This window comes from Diabrotica undecimpunctata, chromosome 6 (genome assembly GCF_040954645.1).
Source record: "Diabrotica undecimpunctata isolate CICGRU chromosome 6, icDiaUnde3, whole genome shotgun sequence".
In the NCBI taxonomy this organism is placed as follows: domain Eukaryota; kingdom Metazoa; phylum Arthropoda; class Insecta; order Coleoptera; family Chrysomelidae; genus Diabrotica; species Diabrotica undecimpunctata.
In genome coordinates, this window is record NC_092808.1 from 145693139 (window position 1) to 145705275 (window position 12137).

Here is a 12137-nt window from a genome sequence, read left to right on the forward strand (position 1 = left end):
CCACAAGGATCAAATTTAAGCACAACTTTATTCTTAGTAGCAATAAATTCGATATTAACACAAATTGAAAACCCCGTCAAAGCTAGATTATACGCTGACGATCTAGTTATTTTCTGTAGAGGAAAAAACATAGCAACGATTCACAATCACATTCAGAAAGCGTTAACACACATTGAGAAATGGTCAGCTACAAGTGGACTTCAGTTTAACACTACAAAAACGAAAGCAATATGTTTCTCAAAGAGAAATCAAATCCAAACAAAAGAATTATATCTACACGAACAAAAACTAGATTATGTAGAAGAAATCCGATTTTTGGGTATGACGTTTGATAAAAAATTAACTTGGAAGACACATATTCAACAGCTGAAAAAATCCTGTCTACCTGGTATAAATTTACTACGATCCCTTGCCTTTAAAAACTGGGGTGCCGATTATTCAAGTTTAATACTTATTTACAAATCCATAATTCGATCAAAACTTGACTATGGAGCCATCGTCTACAACTCCTCCAAAAAAACACATTTGAAGTCACTGGATATTATCCAAAATAGATGTCTACGTATTTCTTTAGGTGCTCACTACACAAGTCCCATTCAAAGTCTTTATTGGGAAAGTGGAGAACTTCCTCTTTCTTTCAGAAGACAATATCTAAGCCTAACATATGCAGCGGCAGTGTCATCAAACCGAAATAATCCAGTACTGCATAACGTTTTTGCTGATCGATTTACAAATAAATTCCAACAAACACATCAAATTGATCATCCTTTTTACTTTCGTATAAAATCATACTTATCCAAATTAAATTTTCAATTTCCAAAAACCTATGATACCTCTTCAATCCACAACCCAGCACCATGGACAATATCTATTCCTGATATCGACATCAGTCTAACAAGCCTAAGAAAATCAGAGATATCATCAACCGTCATTAAACAAAAGTTTTATACACTATTAAACAGATATGGCAATACCTACAACGTATACACCGATGCGTCAAAAAATGAAGACAGAGTTGGAGCAGCAATTTATTCGGAAGACTCCTCAGTTAGTTTCAAATTGCCATCAATTACAACCATCTTTTCGGCTGAATTATTTGCAATCCTAAAAGCACTACTGTTAATACAAAACAAAAACAAAGAAAGATATATAATAATCACAGATTCTTTAAGTTCATTATCCTCACTGACTCAATTGTACTGTGACAACCCCCTTCTACTTCTAATTAAAAAAGAACTTAAAAACATTGCAAATAAGAACAGCCAAGTTCACTTTTTATGGGTGCCTTCTCATATAGGAATTGAAGGTAACGAAGTTGTAGATAAACTGGCTAAGAACGCACCAACTAACCCGATGTCCGAAGAAAGTAATATATTGGTACAAAACGATTTAAAACCATACCTAAAACAAAAAATAATTCAAAAATGGCAAGAATCTTGGAACAACACTCCATCAAGGCTATACGAAGTCAACAAACATTCACATCTTTGGAAACCAAAAATAAAAGACAGGAGAGAGCAAGTGATACTTACCCGTCTCCGTATCGGCCATACACGACTTACTCATGACTATTTATTCCAGCGCAAAAATAAACCAGTGTGTGAAGTGTGCAACAGTGCTCTAACGGTTAAACATTTTTTAATACAGTGTACCAAATATAATAGTGAACGACTAAAATATAACATACCCAACTCCCTAAGAGATGCCCTAGAAGAAAATACAGACACCCGAAAAATATTTTCCTATCTTAAAGACTGCCAACTCCTTCAAAAGATCTAAAATGAAGATTGTAACATACAAAGATATTATTATTATTATTATTGTAAACTAATGTATATTTTACTTATTGTATCTATATTGTATTAATCTAAATACGCTAATGACCCTGCGTGGTTGATGCGTTAATATAATAAAAAAAAAAAAAAAAGCGATACAAGAAGAGTTAGTAAAACCTTAAAATACTTGAATGCCATTATGGTTCAAACTTCTTAAAATGTATGCTTTCAAAGAAGAAAATTCAGTTTTAAAATAATTCACTCTAAAAAAAATAAGAGCAATTCATTTAGTCCAGAAGAGCTGCAAAGTACTCTACTCTACAGCTGCAATGGCTTTTTGATTGCAACATTAGTACTGCTCAGCCAGGAAGTTCTTCAGTTTTAAGAATAGATGGAAGTCTGAGGGGAACAAATTTGGAAAATGGCATTTCATAGGGCAGGTGCTTCAATTTCCCAATTAATAAAACATTTTTGAGGCAGGTACATTATCTTCTTTAAACGAAGACTATTCTCAAGAATGCTTGCGTCCAGTTTTATTAGAGATTAGTATTCCTCGGTTATAATTTCGGAATGACAGATGAAAAGTCTATAGCTCATCGTATACTCAAATGAGAGGATTGTAAATATAGGCATAAAGGGATTGCAAATACGTTTACATATTAAGAGAGGTCTGAACCTTGGGGCTCTCGTTTACTGGATAGGAATACGACCTTCTTCTTCATGTACCATGTCCTTTTAGAACGTTGGTATCGCTATCTTAATTTTATTCACTTCCACCCTAAATAGCATGCTTTTATCAATACCACATCAATCTCAGAAGTTCTTCAACCATGAAGTCTTTCTTCGTCCTGGACTGCGTTTGCTTGCTATTTTTCCTTGCATAATATTTTGTAGTAACCTATATTTGGGATTTCTCATTACATGTCCGAAGTACTCCAGCCTTTCTTTTCTTGATGCTTTTTATAATCTCAATGTTAGGTATATATTAATCCTGCATTGGAACAGCAGATACTTCGGAAAAATTAGACATGCTTGGGTAAGGTTATGTTATGTCGATGAGCAGCTCCGAATATCCACGCTGCTATGAATAATTGATTTGCATGTAACTGTTTTATAATTACATAAATAGTTATGTTTTGTTAGTCTGTGCTTCATTAAAAACACAACACTCAGGAGTCTTGCTGATATGTTCTAGTATTGTAAAGTTTAGAATCTTTTCCAATCAAGAAACTTTTAAAATACTTCTATTCTTCTGGTGACTGTTGGTCTTGAATGTCTTACTATTTGGGCTAGTATCTTACTATACATTTGACTTCTATCTGACTTCCATTTCGTTGTTTTGGTAGATGATTTCGATAGTTTTTATAATATTTAGGGGAACTTCTCTATTATACAGAAGATGGATTATATCTTTGAGTCTTACTCTGTCAAACGCTTTCTTTAGGTCAATCAGACACAGAAATTATGGTCTATTATACTCTAATGATTTTTCAGTAATTTGCTTTATAACGAATATTGTATCTGTAAACGATCTTCCACTTCGAAAACCCTGTTGTTCATCTGCTAAAGTTATTCTCTGATTTATTAGCACTTGTAAAGTTTTAGCGTAGTATTTAACAAGATAATTCCTCTGTAGTTTTCTTGCTGTTTTTTACCTCCTTATAATTTTAATAATTAATGTTGTTAATTGTTCTGTCATTGCTGCTCCACAATATTTCAGTAATTCGTTTGGTATCCCGTCTTTACCTGCTGCTTTTCTGTTCTTCAGGTTTTCAATTATTTTCCCAACTTCCTGTACATTTATATTAAGTTCTTCATTTGTGGTAATTTCTGGTGTTTCTGGTTCCAGCGTCGCGTCGTTTTTTCTTCCTCTGCATGGAACTTTTTTAGGTAGTCAATCCACGTATTCTTTTCTATGTGTTTTTGTTCTATTAGTTCCTATACCTCTGTTCTTTGATCTCTGATGAAGCGCCATATTTCCTTTACAGACAGGTAAAAATCATGTTCCATTTCTTTCGAAAAGCGTTCCCAATGGTCATTTTTTATTTTTCTTAGGATACAACTTTGGAAAAACAAGACATTGTCATAAGAAAGAAAAAGAAGAAGTAGATAAAGAATGGATGCAAAAAAGTAAATACTCTTATAGAACATTATGAATGAAATAAAGAAATTTGATCCAATAAAAGTGAAACGGCCAAAGAACACAGACTACGAAATCATTGATGTTAAAAACACACACATTTACTTGTATCATATAAATATGTCATTGAAACTATGACTGACAAATATTTTTGGTTTATCGTTATGTAGTGAACGCATTTCCTGCGAACATAGTTCAAAGACTGAGCTACAAAATTGTTTTACCAGGCTTACTACGAAGATCCGCACATTTACTATGAACATAGGGATCGGTGCATATATACAATGACCAGCACTCTTTTTATCTTATTAATTATAAGTCTGATAGCAAATACAAATTGCGAAATACCCGAAGATACATTTAATAATTACAGTGCATTTTTGAATTTCGGAAGAAAACGATTATTCGACGGCGAAAAAGCGAGTTCCGAAAGTGAATCGAAATCAAAAATAGATGTATTAGGAGATGTATTGAAAACTTATACAGAGACTATTAAGAACTATACAAAATTAGATATTGTGTTTTTGATAGACGGGTCGTCGAGTGTTGGTGAAAATAATTTTAGAAGTGAGTTAAAGTTTGTGAAAAAGTTGTTGAGCGATGTTATAGTGGATTATAATCATACAAGGGTAGCTGTGGTCACCTTTAGTTCCCCCAATAATATTGTAAGTATTCTGTACGACTTTTAACTTTTATTAAAGAGGAAATACATATCCGTCTTTTTATTGGCTTTATTAATCATTAGTAATCATTTACTGATTTGAAGGCTCACACTTTGATACGATCACAAATAAATTTAAACTTACTTTAAAATCCTTCCCCGTTTGTTTTTTAATGATATATTCTATAGTAGGTACCAAGTGTATCTCGTAGCCTTAAATGATTTGCAAAATAATATCCTGAAGAATACTTCTTTTTCTTCTTTAAGAGCCGAGTCCGTTACGGAATTTGAAAAGCCTGTAACTATACCTGTAACTATACCATTATCTTAAATTCCTCAACCAAGATATTCGTCTTCTTCCGACACTCCTTCTGCTCTCTATTTCGCCTTCGATTATGAGCCGCAAGATGACATATATATTTTGCGTGCACTCCTCTGCTCTTTCTATATGCTGGCCTCTTACCAGTAGAATTTCGGTAGTACTGTTGTTCTGACTAATTTGACTGAATTTGATTATTTAACATTGAAGAAGAGTCCATATTCTGCGCTGCACCGTAATATTTTATTCATACTTTTTTTTAGATTTTCTAAATTATCAGCTATTATTACGGTATTATAAGCATAGGTATCTAATCGTTAATTTAAAACCTATTTATTTTTAATCCTGCTGTTTCTAATTCAATTCGATTTCTTTATCAGATATTTCTAGTTCAATTTATATTGCTGCAAATAATTCTTATATTAAGGTGAATCACATTAAATTCTTCTTTTTGATACAGCTTGCTATGTAGCTTGTTTCAGTTCTATTTTTTTTTCTATCCTTTTCATAATTTTAATGTCTCTAATAACATGGTGCTCTTTTTTCTGTGTAGTTTTCATTCTTATTTTTTTTTATTTCTGGTTGTCACTTGGTATCTTTTTCTTCAGGAAGTTGGTTCAGTTAGTTTTATGTGTGACACCCATCTCAATCTCCGTACTTAATAATGAAAATACGACTAGATTGAAATGTGAGTATATTTTCTCAGTTTATCATGTTAATTATGTCTTGATATATTGTTTTATGACTTCCCCATTTTCCATCCTATTGGAATTTTTGACAAAATTCTCTTAAATATTCTTAAACTTTTGTGGTAATATGTGATGTGAATGTGCTGGTCATATTTCGAATTGAAATCCAAACATAAGTCTTCTGACTTCTTATTGCTTCATATAGAGTTCACTACTAGTGAACAAATCTTCCTGATGAGAGGTGAAATCTCGGAATACTTGACGAAGAATGTTGCAGCTCTGACTGAAAAAAACTGCGATTGTCTACTTGTATTTTAACGTTTTTTCTCGACGTAAAGAGTGTAAAGAATGGTGTTTTGCAAGGGTAAACTGTAAATGTATTGTCGAAACAAAAATGTTTATTCCTAACATCATCCAATAGCTTCCAGCAAGCTTAGATTCGCAGTTCACCTAATTTGCCATCGAAAAGAGAAGTCTCCTAACTTCTTGTTGCTTCATATAGAGGTCACTACAAGCGTCCTCGGGCATGTTACGTTACTATAACAGTCATGTAGATAAACAGCACTTTATTTTCATCCAATAGCTTCCAGCAAGCTTAGATTCGCAGTTCACCTAATTTGACATCGAAGAGAAGTCTCCTAACTTCTTGTTGCTTCATATAGAGGTCACTACAAGCGTCCTCAGGCGTCCACAAAGCTTCTTAGTGTAGGCTATCGAACGATGCTAGGAATAACCTTTTACTCCGACGCATCTACAGTTCAACCTTAAAAAAATTATCTTATTACTATTACGACAAAGTTCCATATGGAAAATTAATCAGAATTATAAAAACATATAGAATCGATTGATAAAGATAAAAATTTATCTTTAACAAAAAGCAACTTGTCTCTCGATATCACCCTGTACAATAAAGTATATGTTAATTATTCAATATAGTAATAATTAAAAATGTATCGGTAAAACATGTTGATACAAAGTTTTGTAATAAAGTTTAATAAACTAAGTCCCAGGGCCCTGGCTTTGCAAAAAATGTGAATATATCAAAAACTATTAAATATGCTTACCAAAGTGGCATTATTTTTTTTTAGTAGATTCTAAAATTAGAGTAAAATAATTGAGAATGTTCCATTAAACAATATATAATCTTATATCGTTGTTGTAAATTGGCACTTCTTGTACATGTCATACTAATTTCATTTTTTATATTAGTGGTATAGGTAATGATAGATTTCCTATTAATCCCGATAAGATTTAATTATTTAAGATTCAATTAAATGCTCCTGAAGATGCTCTGAGAGCGAAAGTACTTGGGCAAGATTTAATAAAAAACTGCTTGATATCTGCCTTTTATTTGAATAAAGTTTATTTAATTTCGTTCTATATTATACTTAAGCTTCTCATTTATTACTTATATTGCCATCAAATAGTTTGTTACATTGATTTTCTTAAGTTTAAGAATATCGACCAGATTGGAAAAATTTCCCAAAATTATAATAAATGCATTTTGCTGACGAGACAATTGAAGAGAGTACGATATAGAGGAGGGGAAACGTTTACTTTAGGAGCACTTAAGAAAGCCAAGGTAAGAACCGCCAGGTTTATAACTGCTTTAATGTAAATTTATCACTAACGCACACATGGCAAAACAAGAAATAATTTTTAGTATTCATATTTAAAGTTCATGCAATATAGGGTTCTATCTATCTATCTATACAGTCCTTGCTGTCCAATTTTATACATAGGTCTCATCTTCCTTCGTCCACGTCTCTATTGTAGGCAGCTTGTATCCACTTCGGGTCATTTTATTCCATCTGTCGTCTTTCTGTCTTATGGTATGTCCAGAGAACTTCCACTTAAGTTTTGCTATCTGCGTTAATACATCGGTCACTTTTTTTTTGTTGCGGATCCAAGTATTTCTTTTTTTGTCTGATAGCCTGATGTTCAGCATTTGCCTTTCCATGGCTCTTTGGGTCTTTGCTATTTTTCCATGTTTTCCTTTGTAAACATCCAAGTTTGAGAACCGTAGGTGAGAACAGGAAGTATACATTGGTTGAAGACTCTTGTTTTTAAATATTGGGGGTATTTTCTATTTTTTAGTATATAGGAAAGTTTTCCAAAGGATACCCAAGCCAACCGTATCCTTCTCCTTAGTTCTCCGGTCTGATTTTCTTTATTTAATTTAACTAGTTGTCCCAAATATACATATTCTTTTACTTGTTCTATAGTTGTTTGTGCAATTGTAATTATTAATTCTTCTGGTTGGTCGATCATAATTTTCGTTTTATTATAATTCATTTGTAGACCTATTTTTGTTGATTCGCTATTTAATTCATCCATCATATTTTGTAATTCTTCCCTTTTATCTGTTATTAATGCAATGTCATCTGCATATCTCAAGTGATTCAAGTATTGGCCATTTATGTTAATACCCCGTTTTTTCCATTGTAATTTCCTCATAACGTCTTCCAAAGCTTGATTGAATAGTTTAAGTGATATAGTGTCACCCTGTCTGACTCCTCGCCGTATCTTAATGGGCTCCGTTTGTTCAACTATTTTGATGGATGTTTTTGCTTGATCATATATATTGGAAATTAAGTCCGTATATCTATAGTCTATTCTTTCATTTTGTAAAGACTTCTTTACTGCGCAATGTTTCACTTTATCGAATGCTTTTTCAAAGTCTACAAATGCCATATACATTGGGATTTGTAATTCGTTGGCCTTTTCAATTAATATTTTTATCGTAAGCAGATGGTCGCTTGTACTGAATCCTTTTCTAAAACCGGCTTGCTCTCTTGACTGGTAATTATCTAACTTAGTTGTAAATCTGTTTGTTAGGAGTTTAGTTAACAGTTTGTACATTACATTCAGTAGCGTTATGGGCCTATAGTGTTTCAGATCTTTTCTATCGCCTTTCTTAAATAGTAATAGTGTTATTGCCTCATTCCATGTAGTGGGTATTTGTTTTGTGTTCAATATTTTATTCATTAGTACATAAAGGACTTCCACTGTAGTTTTCCCCCTATTTTTTTTAGGGTTGAGTTGTATAATTCCTATATATGGCAATACAATCAGGTAACAGTTATGGTATTAAAATATAGCCCCATCAGTATTATATTACATAAAATTGTTGAAAAACTTTTCAGAAACAGACGCTTTTTAATATACATTTAATTCTTAAAATGATACATGATTTTAGGAAATATTTGATTTATCTAATAGAAACGATTCCAAAAAAGTAATATTCCTTATAACTGACGGATATTCAAATGGAGGCGATCCTGTGCCGATAGCAAAGCAGCTTAAACTGAACTCTGTCTCGATATTTACTATTGGGATACAGAATGGGAACTACAAGGAACTATACGATATATCGTCGACTCCTGGTCAGTTCTATAGTTATTTACTTGACAGTTTCAATGAGTTTGAAAGTTTGGCTAGGAGAGCCCTACACTCAGGTAAGTAAGTATGATCCCCTTATATTTTACTTTAAGCAAATAATAGAAATTACTGATTTAGTCATTTTTTCTTCATTTTAGAAATCAATATTGTTTAGTATATAACATGCGGCGGTTGTAATCGCTTGTTACATTGACTGAATTGGTTGTTCCCTTAATCCTGGATAGCATAGCAACTTGTTTCATGAGGGGTCGTGTGGGATACATGTGTGTCCCAGGATCAATCAGACCAAAAATATACATTCAATTGACGTTTTATTATAAAAAAAAAGATTGTTTTTATGAAATATTTATTAGACAACCTTATATTTTGTTAAAAGAGAATAAATATGAGTCATTTTAAATAGACGACCTGAGATTCTTTATGATATTGTTTGCAGATCCAGTTATCGCAGAGGGAACAATAGTCTGTTGTACTTTTACCTCTTTTTCGAGGACATATGTAGCCTCGACCATTTCCTGTTTTGGACCTCTTTGGTTGGGATGTAATTGTTTCTGCAGAAATCGAAGCTTCTTCCGAGTGTTCTTTGGTTCCAAATAAAAATCCGCATTTTTCCGTCAATTGTTTCGAAACATTAGGAGCGCACAATCTCTTTTCAATCTGCGGCTTCATTAGGTTCAAAGCTAAGCTGCGTAAAAAATTACGCCGTACAACACTCTGGTTCAAGTTATTCATTTAGAATAGTACTAAGTCATTTATTTCTGTTATATTCTGACGACATTACAAGAGCCACACAAGAGAATGTTTGTAGTCCACTACCATTGTTGCTTTGCCAGTTTCCTTGTCTGTGCTGTCATGTGTATGGCTTGCAGATAGGACAAATACATTTTTCTTCTTCCTTGGGACAAAAGATACAAGCGTGCAGTTTTTATGAAATGCAAACTGACTACTAAAGTCTGGTCTTTCGGTGGTATTTATGAATTCTATAGGTCTCACCCACTTGTTTTTCTTTACTGTTCCGAGTATAGTTAGCTTGAATTTATTCTTTAGTTATATTGCTAGTGGGACGCTAGAAAACAAATTTTTCGTAGTTATCGTACACGATATGTTCCTCTTGCCCTAAGTTCTATGGGACTTATACAAGACTCGCCCTCCCTATTCTACAGATTCAGATGATATGTTCCTCAGTTCCTAAGTCGCTTAACAACATCCGATGGGCTATTAGATAGTCGAAAGGGGCCTTCTGGTTGAGTTCCTGCGTATATTACGAGGTTCAGAGTAGATATGTCACTTGAGTCAAATAATGAGAAGACCTTAGTGCCGTATTTAGCAGGCTTTGAAGGTATGTATTGCGTTAAAGAGCATCGACCTCCGAAACTTAAAAGTTGTTCATCAATTGTGAAATCAGGTCCAGGTATTACTGGTATTACTGATTTCTGGCAGTTTCTTATAAATATCTCAAAAATATCCTGCATTGCTGCCAACTTATCGATTTTTCTTCGGTTCTAACGACCATTGATATCATCAAAGCGTAGGAACCGATTTTAAAACATCGTGCAATATATGGCGTCTGTCCCAGTACCGTCTGTTCGCCAAAAATCTGTTTTATTTTGTCTGCCTGATTTAGTAACTCCTTGAAGGGTATAACATTCCAAGTAGAGCTCTCATTTTATACTAATCCGTTTGTTTAGCATTTCATTCACGGTTGTACTTGGCTGGCCATTTTCAATTTTTATATATTTGTAGTAACAAAAATTTCAAAACATTCTGTTATGGTTTTGACATTTGCTGTATCATCTATGGTCGAGATCTTTTTTTGAATATATTATATACTCTAATTCTTGTTTGTGGTCGACAAATTTTTCTCCAGCGTTTTGTACGGTCTTTTCCAACATAACAGGTAACTTCATCGTTATCGTAACATCCTATAACTTCCTCGGCAACATCCTCCTTCCCGGCATCTTCTTCTGAACAGTGTCATAGTTTCTAAAGTTGGTAATACATATTGTAGTATTGATTTATATGTGATTAATGTTGTAGTCTATAAGTTTCATCAGCCTTATTCACAAACGAAGATACCACAATATACAAAAGAGACATCTGGGTCCTGCAAATAAATTACAGCCATCCCATATTACAAAACAAGATCAATAATAGAAGCCATAAAAATAGAAGCATAAGGAATCCTCAATAATAGACGCCTAAATCTAAATCTAACGTAGAACTAGCTATTAAAAATGCCAACATTGAAAATCACCAGAAAAATTCTCACCTCAAATTCCTACCTACCCAGGAAGAAGACTACTCTATAAACACAGTACAGCACACGTTTATTCTCTCACAGAGTGTATATAATATGAAGCTTATAATTTAATTTTTAGTTGTTTAGTTGAATGATTCATTAAAGTTTTTATTATAAGTTTCATTTAAGTAAAATGTTTACCATAATGCGTAGATAAAAATCTAGTAAAACGACAAAAAAATTGTATTTTTTTGTGAAATGTTTCATTACAGGAACTACTTCTGTATCACACATGATAAAATTCCAACAGGCGATATAAACTGCTCGTCAAAAATAAAAGATGTTAGTTTTCAAATAAAACACTTGAAATAAACAAATTTTAGTTATTTTTAAAGCAAATGGAGGTAAAAAAGCCTATAAATGTTTTTTATTTACACTAAAATTATTGGTTTAGTATGTATTATGATAATAATTATTTGAAAGATAGGTATTGTTCAGTGTCCGTTTCGGATTTGTATAAAAAACGGAAAGAATATTTAGCATACCGAAATTTTTTAATGTACCTATAACGATGCTAAGAAAGAAGTTAATTGCTGTAGATGTCAATATATCCATTGGTATCATTCAGGTCGAGACTAGACAAGTGAAATAGAACATTTTAATGTATCGCTTTCAGATCAAATCGAAGTACAATGGATAACCTGGTCACACTACATACTGACATTGTTAATGCATTTTCGAATAGAAGCGAAGTCATAGCAGTAACTTTAGATATCCAAAGTGCCTTCGACACTGTACAAAGACCTCTAATTCTAAGAAAATTAACGGAATATAATTTAACTAGTAACATTTATTTATTTTTAAAAAAATTTTTAACAAGTCGATATTTTAGAGTATTAACAAATGGAAAAA

At 32.8% G+C, this 12137-nt stretch overlaps 1 protein-coding gene across 3 annotated transcripts in view; it reads left to right on the forward strand.

Annotated features, from left to right (window-relative positions):
• Positions 1-4121: 4121 nt before the first annotated feature.
• The window catches only part of LOC140444042 (sushi, von Willebrand factor type A, EGF and pentraxin domain-containing protein 1-like), a 47318-nt gene continuing 39302 nt past the window's right edge, over positions 4122-12137 (forward strand). The window contains exons 1-3 of one of the 3 annotated variants that reach the window (XM_072535640.1): positions 4122-4580; positions 7041-7166; positions 8784-9042. In XM_072535640.1, the coding sequence (XP_072391741.1) occupies positions 4200-4580; positions 7041-7166; positions 8784-9042 (766 nt within the window). In that variant the 5' untranslated portion in view covers positions 4122-4199. Of the gene's footprint in view, positions 4581-7034; positions 7167-8783; positions 9047-12137 lie in introns of those variants that run through there. The other 2 variants (XM_072535639.1, XM_072535641.1) reach the window with 2 other exon arrangements.